Below are 18,124 nucleotides of genomic sequence, written 5' to 3'. Positions count from 1 at the left end.
TGTAACCTTAGTTCAACCCCCTTGTGCATATGCATTATGAGACATTCTTTAATTATATGATCGCATACTATATTTTCCACAGGACCCCGTGCTTCATTCAGTGTACAGGATGGACAGAGTTACCCATTCAGTGAGCAATCTAACATTTCTTTTTATCCTCCTTATTCCTTCCTTCCCGCCCACCCCACACCCGCTTTATTTTCTGCACAACAACCAAACCTTGCACCAAATACAGAATTGTTCATTTCTTTATGGGTTTTTCTGCGATGCAGTCACTGCAGCATATCAGTTCTTTACAAAGATTAATGAACTGGTGTTCACAATACCCTGGTGAGGTGAGGTGAAGTGGTATTCTTATCCCCATTTCATGATGAAGTTGAAGCACAGAGATTAAAGCCAAAATTGTCAAAAATGTCATCCAATTTTGGGTGCTCAATTTGAGAAGCGTGGGGCCGGATCTTTCAGAGTACTCAGCATTTTATAGCACTTTACACATCCAGAGCAGAGCTCCCATTATCCTCAGTTCCAGCTATGATTGCTCAGCAAGTTAGTAAATCAGAGCTGAAGCATCTCAAGTTGAGTACCCAGAAAATGAGGAACACGGTGGCCACCTGTGAAAGTTTTGTTTAAGTGACTTGCCCAGCATCATGTTAGGAACTCTGTGGCAAAGGCAGGGATAGAATCCAGTTCTCCAGGGCAGTATTCAACTGCCTGAACCAGCAGATGATACTTTCTTTTCCTGCAGTCCCCTGCCTCATTCACTACACACCTTCCAGCTTCTGTAACAAATGAGGTGAAGTATAGAATCTCCTCACTCTTAGCCTTTTTGTATAAATAATATAATACAGGATACTCTCATCAGCCTACCCAGAAGAGGTGTCTCAGGCAACTGTATGTCCTGAATTTCAACTCCTTTGTGCAGTACTTAATATCTAATGCTTTACTAATGGGGCAGATTTGTATTCTATGCTGTTAAATTGGCACAGATCCACCTGCAGTTTCTCAATGTATCTGGGATGTTCTACTGTGCTGAATAATTGAACATTTATATATGCTTTGCATTTTATAAGTATTCCTCAAATATGTCAATATAACCTGTGAGGTTAGTAAGCATTCATTTTCCCCCATTTTACAGATGGACAAACTGAGACACAGTGGAGGCCAAGCGACTTGCCAAGGGCACTCAGAAAGTCAGTGTATGTCAACACTGAAATAAAACACCTGCAACTGGCCCATGTCTGCTTGCTCGGGCTGCGAGGCTATAAAATTACAGCATAGTCATTTGGGCTTGGGCTGGAATCCAGACTCTGGGCCTACACGAGCCCAAACAGCTACGCTACAATTTTATAGCCTTGCAATCTGAGCTTCACAAGCCCACGTCAGCTGACCCGGGCCAGCCACTGGTGTTTTATTGCAGTATAAACATATCCTCAGTGACAGGACCAGAATTAGAACTCAGTAATTTCTGAAATTTGGTGTCTTGCTCAGTCCACTAAACCACAGTGCAGAATGTAGCTTGTGTATTTTACTTATGGTAAGGCTCCTAGGTACATGAAAGACAAATTAGATAGTTTCATTTACACCTGGATTGCATTCATCAGTATCAAAACTGCCATGTGTTAGAAGAAATAGACAGCAAATGTTCCTACTGAGATTTGAAGCCATGAAACAATTTTTGTGCACTCGTTTGTGTCCAATTTTGATCTTCTATGCTTTGACTGAAAATGTCTGTATTTTCCCTTGTGGCTTTTCTCATCATCTTGTTTTTTTCCTTTCTTTTTCTATTCTTTTATTCTCCTTAATGTCCCCACCACCACCCTCCCTGTTTTACTCTTGTTCCATTATTCATTTCTGGTTTACTAGGTCCTTTTCCCCCCTCATTTATATTATCTCCCAGAAATGGCAAGCACCAAATCTTTAATAAAAGAGTAGCTAAATAATGTGAAGTGTGTCTGTATCCTAGATTTTGATTAGTTCCCCTCAAAACCAATTTTAAGCATGTATAAAGGCTACTTTAAACACATCTCTGTGAATATGCAAACTTCCTTGCTCAGACTTACCATTCCCCTCTGAAATTTCACTGGCATATCAGATTTATGCAGAAGTCTTAGACCAGAGTCTCCTCTCTTTCCATATATACATAGGTAGATCGGAGAATCTGTTTCAGCTTGCTCCAAATGGCCAGTGTAAACATAAATCTGGTATTTCACAACTTGCAATATCGGGAAAGGAAAACACAAGTTAGTTATTCATACAGAAAGATCACAATTCACATGTTCAACCTTCAGTCATAATGAAGACACCACCACAAATCTGGCTTGCACACATTTGCAAATGTATGGGGACTGTTATCCCCTTACTAACATTCAGTGGGGGTGTTTTGGTTGCTAGCTCCCAGCACTAAAAGAGGAGGGATTGATGGCAAATCAGGACCCTGAGACTGACAGTCCCCAGGAACAATGGCGAGAGGCCAATGCTCCAGGTCAGCCTGATTGACAGGGTGGACAGACTAATCAAAGAGACAGAAGGCCAGGGTGGGTCCCATCCTCTGTGTGAGCTGCAATTGCTTGGGTCAGACAGAGTGGGGCCAAGCTAAGGTGAGAGTAGGGGCCCACGCTAAGCTGCTGGTAGCAGAGCTGCAGCCCAAAAAGCCAGAGTACAGCCCAAAGAGAGAGACCTGCCCTGGGAGCAGAGCTGCAGCAACCAGAGCCAGAGGGGCCAGACAAGCAGCCCAGGATGCAGGTGGGAGCTGAGAGAGAGACACAGGCCATGGCTACACTGGCGCTTTACAGCGCTGCAACTTTCTTGCTCAGGGGTGTGAAAAAAACACCCCCCGAGCGCTGCAAGATACAACGCTATAAAGCAACAGTGTAAACAGCGCCGCAGCGCTGGGAGTGCAGCTAAACCCCATGAGGATGTGGAGTACGTGCACCGCTGGGAGAGCTCTCTCCCAGCACTGGCGCTGTGACCACACTCACACTTCAAAGCGCTGCCGTGGTTTGAAGTTTCGAGTGTAGCCATACTCACAGAAGCAGCCTGCAGATCTGTAGCAACTGGAGCCAGGGAGGCCAGAGAAGCAGCCCAGGGAGCTGAAGGCAGAGCAGCAGCAGCAGCCGTGCTGAGGCAGTGTGGAGCTGGGGCTGGAGCAGTCCGGAGCTGGGTGCGGTGAGCAGCTGGGGAGAGCGAGGGGGACCCTGGGCAGTGAGCCCAGCACAGGGAGACGTGTCAGCCAAGAGGCTCTGCAGGCCAGACTTGTAGGAGGGTCATAACCCTGACAGAGCAGGGGTGACACTGGGGAGAAGGGTCCTGCCACCCAGAGCCTGAGACAGTGTGGCCACCACCAGAGCAACTGTCTGACCCACAGCATCCCTGCAGCACAGCCAGGGCCTGAGGAGGAGGCCTGGGACCTACAAGGAACAGACTGTGAAGTGCCCTGATGTCCAGAGATACTGTTTGTGATGGTCCCTGACACAGAGCGGGGTGATGTGTTTTCCTTTAACCTTTCCCATTTTTCCTTATTATTTTTTAAAATTAATTGTTAATTAAATAACTTGCATTTGCTTTAAATGGCATGATGTGATCAGTGGGTCAGGGAGGTGCGCAGTGCAAAGAGAGTACCCCGGAGTGGGGACACCCTAGCCCCTGTCCTGGGTGACCACAGCAGGATTGGGGGTTGAGCCCCCCAGGAATCCTGGGCCCAGCCTTGTTGGGGTTACGAGGACTCTGCCAGACAGGAGAGTGGAAAGAGAGTCCTCAAGGGCAAGGAGGCCTCTGGGTAAAGGAAGTGGGAGTGAGGACTCAGATCCTTTCGCTAGCCCACTTCACCGGGGTAGTGCAGAAGCCAGGAAAGTTCCCCACAATAGCAGGACCATTCCCCTGCTTACAAAGAGATTATATTTTCAAGAACTGAAGTGTTTTCTGAGATTACTAACAATACCTTTACACGTACTTGGATAAATGGGTTTTCCTGCTTCTTCTACTGGGAGTTCACATATAATATCTGCAGTTCCATGACTTCTTGACAACCACTTGTTTGCTGGAAAATTCAGAGTCCTCCTGCTTTTTACATGTTGCAGTGTCACCTAGGGAAGAAGCAATAACAACAGCCATGATGCAATGCAGTTTCTCCAGTTCTGCAGTGTCCAGTACTGAAGAGATACATTTTCCTTCATTTTACTTTTCTAATTTTGTTACTATTTTACCAATGTGCCTCCACTTGGAACTAGAAAGACTATCTTTAGAGAGAATCTTTACGCTCACTCATTCCTTGGTATCTCTGCTGTAATTGCCAAAATTTATTCTTTTTATCTGCTAAGAGTTCTCAAAATATGTCTTATTTTTGGTGTGAGCAAACATGTGAATTAAATTTGCCTTCTTACCTTACTAAACATCACTGGGTTTTGATTTTTGTCTACGGATAAATTCCGTGGAAATCTGCCTTCTGAACTGCAGAATGAAAACATTCTGAAAAAATGAGCAGTGAGACTAGGATTTTGGAAAGTGAAGTGGGTCTGTTACAGGGCTATTTTCAAATGGAAATGGGCTGAAACCAAATTCCTGAATCTAAATCCCTCTGAACTCTGGTGGGAGAAAGCACATATTTTCATAGATTCTAAGAAATCTATATGTTGAAATTGGTGGATCCAGATCCAAATTCTATAGCTGGCTCCTGCTTCAATAATAGAACAAACCAAACCCCTGCATCCAAACACATTTACACCTTCCCCAATTTAAGATAGTTCAAGATCCAAATTTTGAGCTATTTGCTACTGAGTGCTGTGGTAATAACTGTCTTATTTGTTGCTTCATGTTATTAGAGGAGCTTTTTTTTCTTTTCCTTCTTAGAGATGGTTATTATTGGTCTCTGATTATAGCAGCACATACTACAGTTTTCCCTTCCTCAACCTTCGTTAGCAGCAGGCATACCAAAACCATTCTGCCTCTACACTCTTGATGCTGTTTGAAATATAGTATTCTGAGAAAAAGCTTTATGATTAAAATTACAAAATTAGGTATTTGCACTCAAATTCTAAAAGCACATTTTAGAGGGGGAGAAAAGGCTCCTTTAAATTGCTTCCCTATTAAAGTGGACACATATTTTACTTAAGATAATATTCATTTAAAATAGAGAGCATTTGGTTTCCAACATGAAATACTTCTGCAGCTTCAATTCACTAATTGAATTTACAGGACAACCTCAAATGATTATTGGCACAGCTCCCCCTGCTGCTTCAGAGCAACAACAAATGTTAGCTGCATTGACAAAAAAACACAACTTTCAAGCTAATTGGTTTTCTTAAGTGAAGGGAATTCTTTGAAATCCCAGAGTTGCCCTATGAAGTTTGGACTAACATATTAAAGAAATGTGCTGTAACCAACAGATTGGAAAATAGATTTCCTGAAATCATTTGACCAAAACTGAAACATTTAAACTTCTATTCAGGTTTGATATTCCATAAAATTCAGGCCTCTGAGCTAATGTCAAAAATTTGCTATTGCCATGCAGTTCTGGTTTTAGGATTCAGGCCTTGTAAGATGAAATGACAGAATAAAAGGCAGGCACGTGTGTTTCCATACACATAGGTTAGGAGACAGGGCTGGCTCTAGCAATTTTGCCGCCCCAAGTATGGCAGCAAGCCACGGAAGGGCTCTGCCGCTTGCCGGTCCCACAGCTCTGGTTGACCTCCCGCAGGCTTCCCTGCGGGCGGGTCCGGTGGTCCCACGGGTCCAGTGGACCTCCCGCAGGCGTGCCTGCGGATGCTCCACCAGAGCCACGGGACCAGCAGACCCTCCGCAGGCACGCCTGCGGGAGGTCCACCGGAGCCCTCTGCCACCTTCCCGGCAACCGGCAGAGTGCCCCTCGTGGCATGCCGCCCCAAGACACGCTTGGCGTGCTGTGGCCTGGAGCCGGCCCTGTTAGGAGACAAAGCACAGGTACTTGGTCTGGAGTTCTGAAAGGAATATTCCATGATAGGTCTGTTCTAGTATGAATTTATTCTACCAAGTGTTAGTCAGCAAAATAGAGTAGAATTATGTCACTTAGTAGCTCCAAGCATGTTGTTCCAAGCATGGATATTATTGTGTGCAAGGATATGACTGGCTTATTCATAGCCAAACTCCGGTCTTTTTCTCCCCGTGCAGTTGTCCATGGTGTAGCTGAAATTCTGTGACCTTTCCAGCCAATTTCTAGAGGTAATATAAGTGCAATCTACAGCAAACTGAAAAATACAGTTCCATTTTTTAGGATGCAAAATTTGACAGAATATCAATACTCCAAAATTAGCACCTAGGTACCACAGTGACTGGCACATTAGAAAAAAACAATGCTAACAATGCCAAGTTTGAGGGAGTTTGAATCCAAAGTTTTGGCTCTGATCCATCCCTTTTATAAACTTGACAGTGATAATACATTTATGTAACTGCTTTGGTGGCATGTATTTTGGGATTACACAATCTGTCAGTAATTTCATCCTCTCTGAATGTCCTAGTTAAGTGCAAAATCAGGTATTTTTCCCCGAGAGTCCCATAGTCAAAGAATTTCTCATTACTCACATACGCTAGGATGTACAGTATATACCACGATCAAAGGACTCTGTGGTTACACACAAGTAGAAATGTGCCAAAAAAGTTGAACCACAGAGAAAATCTCAAGTTTTCATTGTTATTGCAAATAAAACATTCCACCGTGTTGCCTTGACATTCAGTAAAGTCTTTAGCTGTCTATGTCAAGATTCATTTAACCCAGTGGTTTTTAATCTGGGGTCTGTAGACTAGGTCTAAGATTTCCAAAGGGGTCTACATAGAATATCAGGGTTGGAAGGGACCTCAGGAGGTTATCTAGTACAACCCCCTGCTCAAAACAAGGCCAACCCCTGAGCAGATTTTTGCACTGATCCCTAAATGGCCACCTCAAGGATTGAGCTCACAACCCTCAGCTTAGGAAGCCAATGCTTAAACCACCAAGCTATTCCTCCTCCCAAGCTTCATTTGAAATTTTTTAGAGATCCACAAATGGAAAAAGGTTGAAAAGCACTGATTTAACCAAAACCAACCAAGTTGGGGGTCAGTGATGAGCTGAGTGAACTACCCCAAACTGTCACAACACCCCAGAAAATGCCTTATGTCAAATTTCTGATAGCTAATAAACTATTAATATATTTTATAATGCATTTGGATACTTTAATGAATAATATAGGCCCATTTGGTGAGCTCAAGGGATTACGTTTATCCAGTCAAATTGGTGTAGCAGTAGCTTAATGGACAGAGCTCAGAATGTGCTCTGTTCCTGACTCTGATACAGACTTGTCTAGTGACCCTAGGAGAGTTTCTTAAACCACTTTCTGCCTCAGTTATCTCATCTGCAAAATGATGCTTACTCTTCTCTATAAAGTGATTTGAGCTGAAAAGTGCTAAATAAGTATTAATTATTAATTATCACCCATCATGCCATTCAGTTTTTCCACAATTTATTATAAAGTCACAAAGCAATGAATTAAAGCATTAATTATGCTGAAGACTGATCAGCAAATTTACCATAAAAATCTTAAGAACATAGGAATGGCCATACTGGATCAGACCAAAGGTCCATCCAGCACAGTACCTTGTTGCTGACAGTGGCCAATGTCAGGTGCCCCAGAGGGAGTGAACCTAACAGGTAATGATCAAGTGATCTCTCTCCTGCCATCCATCTCCACCCTCTGACAAACAGAGGCTAGATACACCATTCCTTAGCCATCCTGGCTAATAGCCATTAATGGACTTAACCTCTATGAATTTATCTAGTTCTCTTTTAAACCCTGTTATAGTCCTAGACTTCACAGCCTCCTCAGGCAAGGAGTTCCACAGATTGACTGTGTGCTGTGTGAAGAAGAACTTCCTTTTATTTGTTTTAAACCTGCTGCCCATTCATTTCATTTGGTGGCCCCCAGTTCTTATATTATGGGAACAAGTAAATAACTTTTCCTTATTCACTTTCTCCATACCACTCATGATTTTATATACCTCTATCGTATCCCCCCTTAGTCTCCTCTTTTCCAAGCTGAAAAGTCTTAGCCTCTTTAATCTCTCTTCATATGGGACCCATTCCAAACCCCTAATCATTTTAGTTGCCCTTTTCTGAACCTTTTCTAATGCCAGTATATCTTTTCTGAGATGAGGAGACCACATCTGTACACAGTATTCAGTCTTACCTTTTCTAACTTCCATTCCGGGTGTTCACTTGTTCCATCGTGTCCTATTCTTATCTTATAGAATTCTCCAATATATTTTATTTCAACCTGAATTTAAACACAAAACAGCACATGTAAATAAGGATCAAGCATTGAAGCTCTATACTTCAGCCTTGCTTGGCTTGTGATGTGAAGGTTAGAGGCTGTTTAACCAAAGCCCACATTGGAGAACTGACCCGGCAGTTGATCCAAGATTAGAAGGCAACCTTACACAATTCTCCTTGCCCACACATATGGGGTGAGAAGCTTTTTGACAATAAGAGTGGGCATGTGTATTTTGTGCCCAGGCTGCTATCTTTTCATGATACTTTTGCAAAAAAAACCCAATATATTTCCTTTCCTGTGTCTTAGCTTACTGCAAGTGAAAGAAAAGACTAATGTATTTTTCACCATTTGTGCTGTGTTTACACTTTTTGCCATTCATTCAGCTTGGCCGAGGGCCACATTTTTGAAAAATTTAGGCATAAAGTCCACATGCACAACTGTAATTCTTTCCTGATTTCCTTGAGTAAGTGAAGTATCTATGTGTACTAAGATAGGCATGCAACAATTCATGCATGTTTTCAGGCAAACCTTGGACTGCCTCTTTTCAAAATCTGGCCCTGAAAATAGGCTATTCAGTTTCTCTTCGGCTTAGGCTCCAATATAATTAGATGGGTTCCACCTTAGCCCCAATGGAAAGGATGCTGGCACAGAAAATTAGCAATATTTTTGAGATGGTTCCAACTGATAGGTTGGAGAAAAAAAAAGGTTGGACAAAGCTGAACGGTGAGTGATACAAAAATAAATCTGTCCGGTAAAAGATAGATCAGAAATTACAGCTGAGCTGGAGGAGAGATAGTTTACATCAGAGGTACATTCTGGAAAAGTAAAAGAGTGGCACATAAAGTTGAATAACAATAGACATGCCATCAAAAGTGAAAACTGAAACAAACTGCATCAATGTGAGATGCTTAAAAGCAAAAACAGATGAACTACCATGCCTGGCAGTGGAAGAGGACACTGATGTAATTGGCATTATTAACATATGAGAGCATGTCAAAAACTCAAGGGGATCTAGTAATATCTGGCTAGATAGGACAGATTAGCTGGTAGAAGTGGGAGATTAGTACAATATCTAAAAGAGCCTATTGAATCTAAGAGCCTCATGCTTGGTGTAAAACTAACGTAAAAAGAGAACCAGGCTAATCATTTCTGAGCAGACAGGACCATACAATAGAAACTGAATACAAATCTCAAATCATATGACTACAAATGTACCATCAATCTCCTGTTGAGGAAAGAGGTATTGAGTACACAACAGTGAAGGAGATCTAAGAGAAAACTCAGGCCCCACTCCGGCATTGAGATCTAGAGTGGAACCTTGCACATGCTCCAAATCCCACTGACATATGCACAGGCACAGGCGTCTGTTCACGCAGATCCCAATGCAAGATCGGCTCTATAACTAAAAAAGTATCAGAGGGGTAGCCGTGTTAGTCTGGATCTGTAAAAGCAGCAAAGAATCCTGTGGCACCTTATAGACTAACAGACGTTTTGGAGCATGAGCTTTCGTGGGTGAATACCCACTTCTTCAGATGCATGTGGTGGAAATTTCCAGGGGCAGGTATATATATGCTAGCAAGCAAGCTAGAGATAACGAGGTCAGTTCAATCAGAGAGGATGAGGCCCTGTTCTAGCAGTTGAGGTGTGAAAACCAAGAGAGGAGAAACTGGTTCTGTAGTTGGCAAGCCATTCACAGTCTTTGTTCAATCCTGAGCTGATGGTGTCAAATTTGCAGATGAACTGAAGCTCAGCAGTTTCTCTTTGAAGTCTGGTCCTGAAGTTTTTTTGCTGCAGGATGGCCACCTTAAGGTCTGCAATAGTGTGGCCAGGGAGGTTGAAGTGCTCTCCTACAGGTTTTTGTATATTGCCATTCCTAATGTCTGATTTGTGTCCATTTATCCTTTTCCATAGAGATTGTCCAGTTTGGCCGATGTACATAGCAGAGGGGCATTGCTGGCATATGATGGCGTATATTACATTGGTGCGGTAGGAGTTTAGACAGCTTACAGTCCTTTTTCCTTTGTAGAGAGGTGAAGTGAGTAATGTAGATCTCCTGTCTTATTCTAGTGAAGTCCATTTGTATAGAAGTTTGGTTATTAATGAGAGTCTCCAGGTTGGAGAGCTCTTTTTGATGTTTTCCTGTTTGCTGTATAGGATGCTGATCAGGTGGTTCCTCAATTTTTTTGACAGAGTATAGCATAATCTCTCACTGTGGTCTGTGTAGTATGTAGATAGCAGTGGATTTTTTACCTTTAGTCCATTTGGTATGATGTCCATCCGTTTGCATTTGGAAAGGAAGATGATATCTGTCTGTATTTGTGCAAGTTTCTTCATGAGATTGATGGATTTCCACTCCATACAGCTAAATGCAGTGCCTTGCATGGTGTCAAGTATCAGAGGGGTAGCCGTGTTAGTCTGGATCTGTAAAAGCAGCAAAGAATCCTGTGGCACCTTATAGACTAACAGACGTTTTGGAGCATGAGCTTTCGTGGGTGAATACCCACTTCTTCAGATGCATGTCTGAAGAACACCTACAAAATCTCCACCAAGCATTCTCAAAACTACAATACCCGCACGAGGAAATAAGGAAACAGATCAACAGAGCCAGACGTGTACCCAGAAGCCTCCTACTGCAAGACAAACCCAAGAAAGAAACCAACAGGACTCCACTGGCCATCACATACAGCCCCCAGCTAAAACCCCTCCAACGCATCATCAAGGATCTACAACCCATCCTGGACAATGATCCCACACTTTCACAGGCCTTGGGTGGCAGGCCAGTCCTTGCCCACAGACAACCTGCCAACCTGAAACATATTCTCACCAGTAACTGCACACCGCACCATAATAACTCTAGCTCAGGAACCAATCCATGCAACAAACCTCGATGCCAACTCTGCCCACATATCTACACCAGCGACACCATCACAGGACCTAACCAGATCAGCCACACCATCACTGGTTCATTCACCTGCACATCCACCAATGTAATATACGCCATCATATGCCAGCAATGCCCCTCTGCTATGTACATCGGCCAAACTGGACAATCTCTATGGAAAAGGATAAATGGACACAAATCAGACATTAGGAATGGCAATATACAAAAACCTGTAGGAGAGCACTTCAACCTCCCTGGCCACACTATTGCAGACCTTAAGGTGGCCATCCTGCAGCACAAAAACTTCAGGACCAGACTTCAAAGAGAAACTGCTGAGCTTCAGTTCATCTGCAAATTTGACACCATCAGCTCAGGATTGAACAAAGACTGTGAATGGCTTGCCAACTACAGAACCAGTTTCTCCTCTCTTGGTTTTCACACCTCAACTGCTAGAACAGGGCCTCATCCTCCTTGATTGAACTGACCTTGTTATCTCTAGCTTGCTTGCCTGCATATATATACCTGCCCCTGGAAATTTCCACCACATGCATCTGAAGAAGTGGGTATTCACCCACGAAAGCTCATGCTCCAAAACGTCTGTTAGTCTATAAGGTGCCACAGGATTCTTTGCTGCTATAGCTAAAAAAGAAGACCCAGAGAGCGAGTTCAGTCACCTACATATAGACTGACCATTTGTCACAATGAGAGAAGCAATTTCATGACACCTTAAACACTTGCTTCTTGGAACGGGTACTTCTACAGCATGTAAGAAGAAAGACTACTCTTGACTAGGGCTAAGTAACACACAGGGACTGGTTTAAGGAGCAACTGTAGTTAGGCCACTAAATAATAGTGACCACAATACAATTAAATTCAGCATCCTCGAGGTGAATCTTAATCCCCCGGTGTTGGCAGTCTCCCTTTAACTCAGGTCAGAAAATAAATAGTAGAGATACCAGCGTACGTTTATGAATTTGCTGGAACTTCTGAATCCTAGATCTAGGACTGGAATAGACAAGGCATGGAATGGAGAATCCCCTTTCTCTTCTGGAATATATCAGCGAATCAAAGTGCAGTTAACACTCACAGGCACACTTAGACCTAGGATTACTTTCCAGAAATTACTGCCATTTTGCAGAGTTGTTTTGACAAATATTTAGAGCATCAGTCCAGTTTGTGAATACAGAAATGTAAACCATGCAGCAAAATAACATCCCTCAGGATGCATTAGAGCAACATGGTTAAAATAATTTCTAACATAAATCCTAATATTGGTCATATAATTGTGTGGAGGATACAAAAGGCCTAAATAATCCAGCTCCAAAAACACGGTACAGAGAGATCTGTAAACTGTTAGAAGTCACTGATGTACTCTTACCTTTTTGACTGAATACAGTTTGCATTACATTTCCATCTTTACTTTGTAAAGCATTTTGTAGCACCATAAGTATAAAGGATACTCTTATAGTCCAATTTTATCACATTTTTCAGGTCTTTGTGATGCTGAACAGTTATCATTATTTAAACTGAATACAAATCATTTCACATCCTATATATTGTACTACAAGTAGAGTTCTCAGACACTTGACAAGCAGATTTACTGTCAGATTATTTCTCACTGAGTGTTCTTCTGACTAAAAGGCTGACGGCAGCATCCTCTGTCATATTCTCCTTTTTCCTAGCCCAGCTCACTGCTGGTTCAAATTCCAAAGAGCTATTTACAATGTTTTAAATAGTTTTCGTTTTACCTTTTCTGTTAAAAATCCCTACTCATATGTTATCCACCTACTCTCTATTTCCATTAATAAAAATAAAGTTTCCTTGTCTCCCCTCACAGCTTAATATTTCCCCAACTCTCATTTCTAGGCCCCGCGGCCTTTATAAGAACATTGTACTGTTCCCCAGGACAAAGAATGTTTAAGAAAATAATGTTAACCCATATTCCTGTTTTCCTTGATGTTCCCACAGGTTGAGCAGCTCACAGGGTATAGGTGAGAGAGTTGGAGGATTCCTAGTCATTTACTGAGCTCAGTGGGAAGATAGGGAAACTTTAATTGTATTAACAAAACAAAATCTATCACCACACTTGGAAGATTATGATGTTGTTATAATCGCCAATGGTTCTCCATTTGATTCAGCAGTAATTTACTTCTATGGACTCAGATCCTGATACCCTCACCCATGTTGTATAGTACCTTACTCCATGAGTCAATAGGCTCATGATATGATGATATTAGAGTAAGAGTGTCATAGTCTGGTTCTGAATCAATAAACTACCAGTGTTATAGTTTACCTACTTGGAAAGTAGACTATCATTGTATGAAATGGAGCAAGCTGATATATTATCCTTTCATTCAGAATCTCTGAATATGTATTACTGTCATGTTTCATGCCTATTCTGATTATCCTTTTCCATTCCATTTGGTTAATGGTTCAGCTGGCCGGTCTGCCTGCCTTCTTTTGTGTCAGTGTCAATAGGCAATGTATTGGCTTTGTGGAAATGCAAGAAGTGAGTCCGCCTAGAACAAGCTTAGCACCTATTTATCTGGCCAAATGAAGGATTCCCTTTTGGTATAATTAGAGAAGGGCATAGCCAAGTGTGTCCATTAGTATACTAGGCATAATATGCCCAAGCAATCTTTTCTCATGTGAGCAGCCTCAAAAGGGATTCAACAGGTAATGTCTACTTACAGGAGTAAGGGATGTGATTCCTTTTACTCTAGAGGCAAGGGTATTTCCACTTTCTGATAGCTGTCTGCATGAGTTTGGCAATAGGGAAGAGATTCAAATTGCCCTCAGTTACTGTAATGCTGTCTGAGGCAGTTTTCTTCCTAGAACTCCTGGCTAGACCTCTGAGGACATCAATCATTTTAAAAATGAAAAAGTGAAGTCTCCTGCTTTAGCAAAGTGCGATGAAAACACATCAGGCTCAAGCACACAAGCAGTAAAGAGAATCAGTAATAAAACCAGTCTTGCATTCCTGGCCCCATTTCAGAAGACTGCTTATACTCACACTGATCCACAAGTACAAAACAATGTCACTTTTAAAGAGTTCTTACTCATTAGCTAGCTTTTGATGGATTTGTCTACTGCAGGCTAATGAGGGGAAATGTTTTAATTGAAATGTTATTTAATTGATAATTGACACCAGAGCGTCAGTGTGTGGAGCGTTGCGGCCCATGGTGCTGATGGAGAGATTCTTCTTTTCTTCAAGATCAATATCCGTAAGACACGGCTATAATGGATATCTATTTTATAGCAGGACAGTCGGTCCATATCTTAGGGAATCTATGGACAGGGAGAGAAGTTAATATTGCAGACATGCTATTACCCAAAACTGGTTATAAATTATTCACTAGTGAGAAGAAAGGAGTTCCCAGTGGGTCATAGCTCTGTGAAATATATACTGTACGTATTTCCAAAACTAACATCACAACTAATAGCCTCGATGCTTAAGCCATATTAGTGCAAAGTACTTATTAATTATTATTATGGACAATAAGGACCTTAGTGTGAGTCACAACTACAGTAGTATAGAGAAAGCACACACAGCAAGTTCTAGTACATAATGGGAAGTATCATTTCTGGTTAATTCATTCACACATGGCTTCCAGCTGGAAGACAACAAAAGAGGATATGTCCTTTTATAAAAGCTTTGTGAGAGAGCCAAGAGAAGCTTTAGCCCTTTGTTAATAGCAATTTCTTCCTTCCATTCTACCTGGAGGTAAGCTCCTTTACAAACTGGATCCTAATTATATTAATAAAGTCAACGGCAAAACTTCTTTTGTTTTCATTGCAGGATATAAACAGGATCAGATCCTGACAATGTAACATGCATGTTATTGCAATCTATTAATACCGTGTATAAATCTTCTACATTTCAATCTTTTATTAGGGCATTAGTTAGCTGGAAAACAGCGAGGTTATGACTTTAGCAGAGCCAACCATGCAGTACTCATTTCTGAGCCATGATTACAACAGTGTATTCAAGAATGCATTTCATTTCTTAAGATCCTGTAAATGATACACATCTTTCAGTGGATATGATTTGTGCAGAGGTAGCTGGCTTCTAAGACTAGTTTCAAACCAACTGCCTAAACTAATTGCCTTAAGGAAAGCAATTTACTTCTGCAGTTTCCCCCACTTGAGAGAAAAGAGCATTTCCTCTGCCACATACTATATATATATATATTTAGATGATTTAATGCAGAATTCAGAGACATTAGATATAGATTTATTTATGCAAAACATTTTCCCTATCATGAGAGAATTATCTTTGGAAAGATATTCACTAAAATAATGTTCCCGGCCTTCATTAGCTACCTGAAACTCATCCTCCTGCCTGGGAAGAAAGAGTTGCTCCCTGTTCTCCTTGCCAAGAGTTATTGGTCCAGCTACTCCTTTGTCTCCATATATCCAGAGTGTGACATTTGCTTGAGTTCCTCCATTTCCTGTCAGCACTGACACTTTCCATTCATCTTCTGAAGGAAGGGGATACTTGGTACCTTGGGTATTTTTCATTTCCTCTGTGAAATACAGAACATTAGTGGTAAATCAAAATTGACATGAAACTGACAGTCCTTGTTGTAATATCAGCACATAAAGGAAACATAACAGAGAGAGGATTGTATTTTTTCACTGTAAGTGAGGGAGCCTAAAAAGATTGATTTATGTTTCTTGTCTAGTCCAAAATGTTCTGGTTAGCTGAAGCTGAACTACTAAAATCAAACTGGAAAAGACCAAGCATCTCAAATGTGTACTAGCCTCCCCATCCCTACAATGTTTTATGATTCAATGGAAACACCAGCTTCTAAGATCTCTTTACCTATCTTCATTGTGGAATAACGCATTGTCACAATCAGAAGATGAAGTCAGAAATTTAAAAATGGAGAGCGATAAAATAAAACTGAAATATCTGTCTGTTGCTTTAAAATACTTGCAAGCTAAATGGGGTGAGTTGATCATCTATTTCTCAAACAGCTATACAGACAGGCGTTGAGGAAATTTCTTATTCAGGATCTGTTGCTGTCAAGGGTAGCAAAATGAAACTGACAAGAGATCCTGTATAATGTACTTTACCACGCTGTTTGCAAAAAGAGCAGGGGAAGTGGGGTGCAGAAACTCTTCCTGTGCAGGGCCATCTCATGTGCTCTGTTGTTTTAGAATAAGTTAGTTCCTACTTCTTTAGAGGGATGAGACCATGACAGTAAAAAAATTTTGTGGTGTGAAGGCCCTCATTATCTTTTAAAAACAATTGTATAAAGTGGAGTACTTTTCATTTCCTCCAGCATTTAGGATAATTCAGCACTGGTATCAATGGGATTACTCATTAATTTAAAGTTAAGTTTATGCTTAAGTATTTTCTGGATTGGTGCCATAATAATCAATTTGACAGAATCATTAATGCCTGAAAACAGAGTCAAATTAAGTTTCAAATTAAAAAAAAAGTGACTATCTGAGGAAATTAAATGGAAGAACAGATTTGAACTAAGTAGTTCTTCAAATACATGCAAGCACCCATTTTTAATTTTACCCTTCAAAAAAAATTAAACTTTTACAGTGTTTAAAGATCAGATTCTAACTCACAAGTCACAAAATGAGCATAACATACCACGGATCATCAGCCCCAAAGCACAGACCTTTACCATTTAAGTTAAAGGAAGTAACCCTATTGGCTTTCAGGCATTGTAGGTTGTTAGCCTCTATATAGATTAGTCACTAGAGAAGAACACAATTTATTACAAGTAAATTTCACAAGCTGATGGCCTGATCAAATTTAATTTTGGAAGAGAGAGAAATTCACTTCAATGATTGCCTCCACTGATCTTTCGCCCAGTGTTGAGGATAAAGATGTATTTGCAAATCTCAAATGACAAACCTGGAAGTGAAGCATGAATGACTGGAGTCTCAGCAGGGAGGAACATAATTTTGAGTATTTCCAATTCAAATGGATTAGCAACAGTCATATGTCTGAAATACTATTCCTTCTTGTGGTAGTACTGTCAGCTAAGTGCTGTCCACTTACATAGGAAGACACCATCCCTGCTCTGAAGAGTTTGCAATCTATAGCTAACTGTTCTGGCCCAAGGGGAAGATACTGCAGTAAAAGAAAAGGCTGATAAACATTCCATCTGCATCACCAATAATATAGTGCAATCCACTACTGGAACAATAAGCTAGAAAACATAAATAGCTGAAGAATATGTTCTCTAAGGGCATGTCTACACTTACTAGTAGATCGGCCCTGATTGCAGTGCAAGTCGATTTAGTGGGTCTGGTGAAAAAAAGCTACATTGATGGGAAATCCATTGATTTGTGTACTCCCCGAGAAGCATGAGGGAAGACAACAGGAGATGCTCTCCTGTCGACACAGCACAGTGTAGCCACCCCGATAAGTGGATCTAACTACGTCAACTTCGGTTATATTAATCACGAAACTGAAGTTGTGTAAGTTAGATCGATTTATTGTGGTATTGAAGGCCAGCCCTAAGAAAGTTCCCACCAACATAAAACTCTCTTTAGAGTCCACATTGATTAAAAACTATAGTACCTCTTGATATCTGGGTATATAGTTTTTTATACCAAGGACAATTTCCTTTTTGTTTGTTAAGCAGAAGAAAAAAATGAAAATAAAGTATTATGCATGACAGATACTAGCAAAACTTCTGAACTTCAAAGTTAAGTTTGAAATGCCAGCCATAACTCATCTCATTGTATATTTCTGTTAGTATTAACAAAAGTACTTAGTGAAAGTCAAGACTTTGACTCCTTTGGATTTGTTTCTTATTAAGTGTATATAAGCAAAAAAAATTCCACATTAACTTGAAATGTCTGTGAAACAAAGTGGGTAACTGAAAAGATGATGGATCAATTTAACATAGTCCTGATTTTTCTTAGTAAGTTCCTCAGATATCACTTTTATTGTATCGGTAGCTGTTTTACGAAAAGCAGTGGCAATCAAGGAGAGTTA

The 18,124-nt window shown here is 41.1% G+C and overlaps 1 protein-coding gene across 7 annotated transcripts in view; it reads right to left on the bottom strand.

Moving 5' to 3' along the window:
• LOC115646790 (lipoxygenase homology domain-containing protein 1) overlaps positions 1-18,124 on the bottom strand; it is a 313,208-nt gene that overhangs the window by 201,421 nt on the left and 93,663 nt on the right. For all 7 annotated transcript variants that reach the window (XM_030553098.1, XM_030553099.1, XM_030553095.1 and 4 more), the window contains exons 18-21: positions 15,478-15,680; positions 8,190-8,276; positions 3,950-4,082; positions 2,061-2,212 (exon numbers count right to left, since the gene is read on the bottom strand). In XM_030553098.1, the coding sequence (XP_030408958.1) occupies positions 2,061-2,212; positions 3,950-4,082; positions 8,190-8,276; positions 15,478-15,680 (575 nt within the window). The remainder of the gene's footprint in view (positions 1-2,060; positions 2,213-3,949; positions 4,083-8,189; positions 8,277-15,477; positions 15,681-18,124) is intronic.

This window comes from Gopherus evgoodei, chromosome 2 (assembly GCF_007399415.2).
Source record: "Gopherus evgoodei ecotype Sinaloan lineage chromosome 2, rGopEvg1_v1.p, whole genome shotgun sequence".
Taxonomy (NCBI): domain Eukaryota; kingdom Metazoa; phylum Chordata; order Testudines; family Testudinidae; genus Gopherus; species Gopherus evgoodei.
The sequence above is the reverse complement of the archived record's forward strand: the minus strand, read 5'-3'. Positions and strand labels throughout refer to the sequence as shown.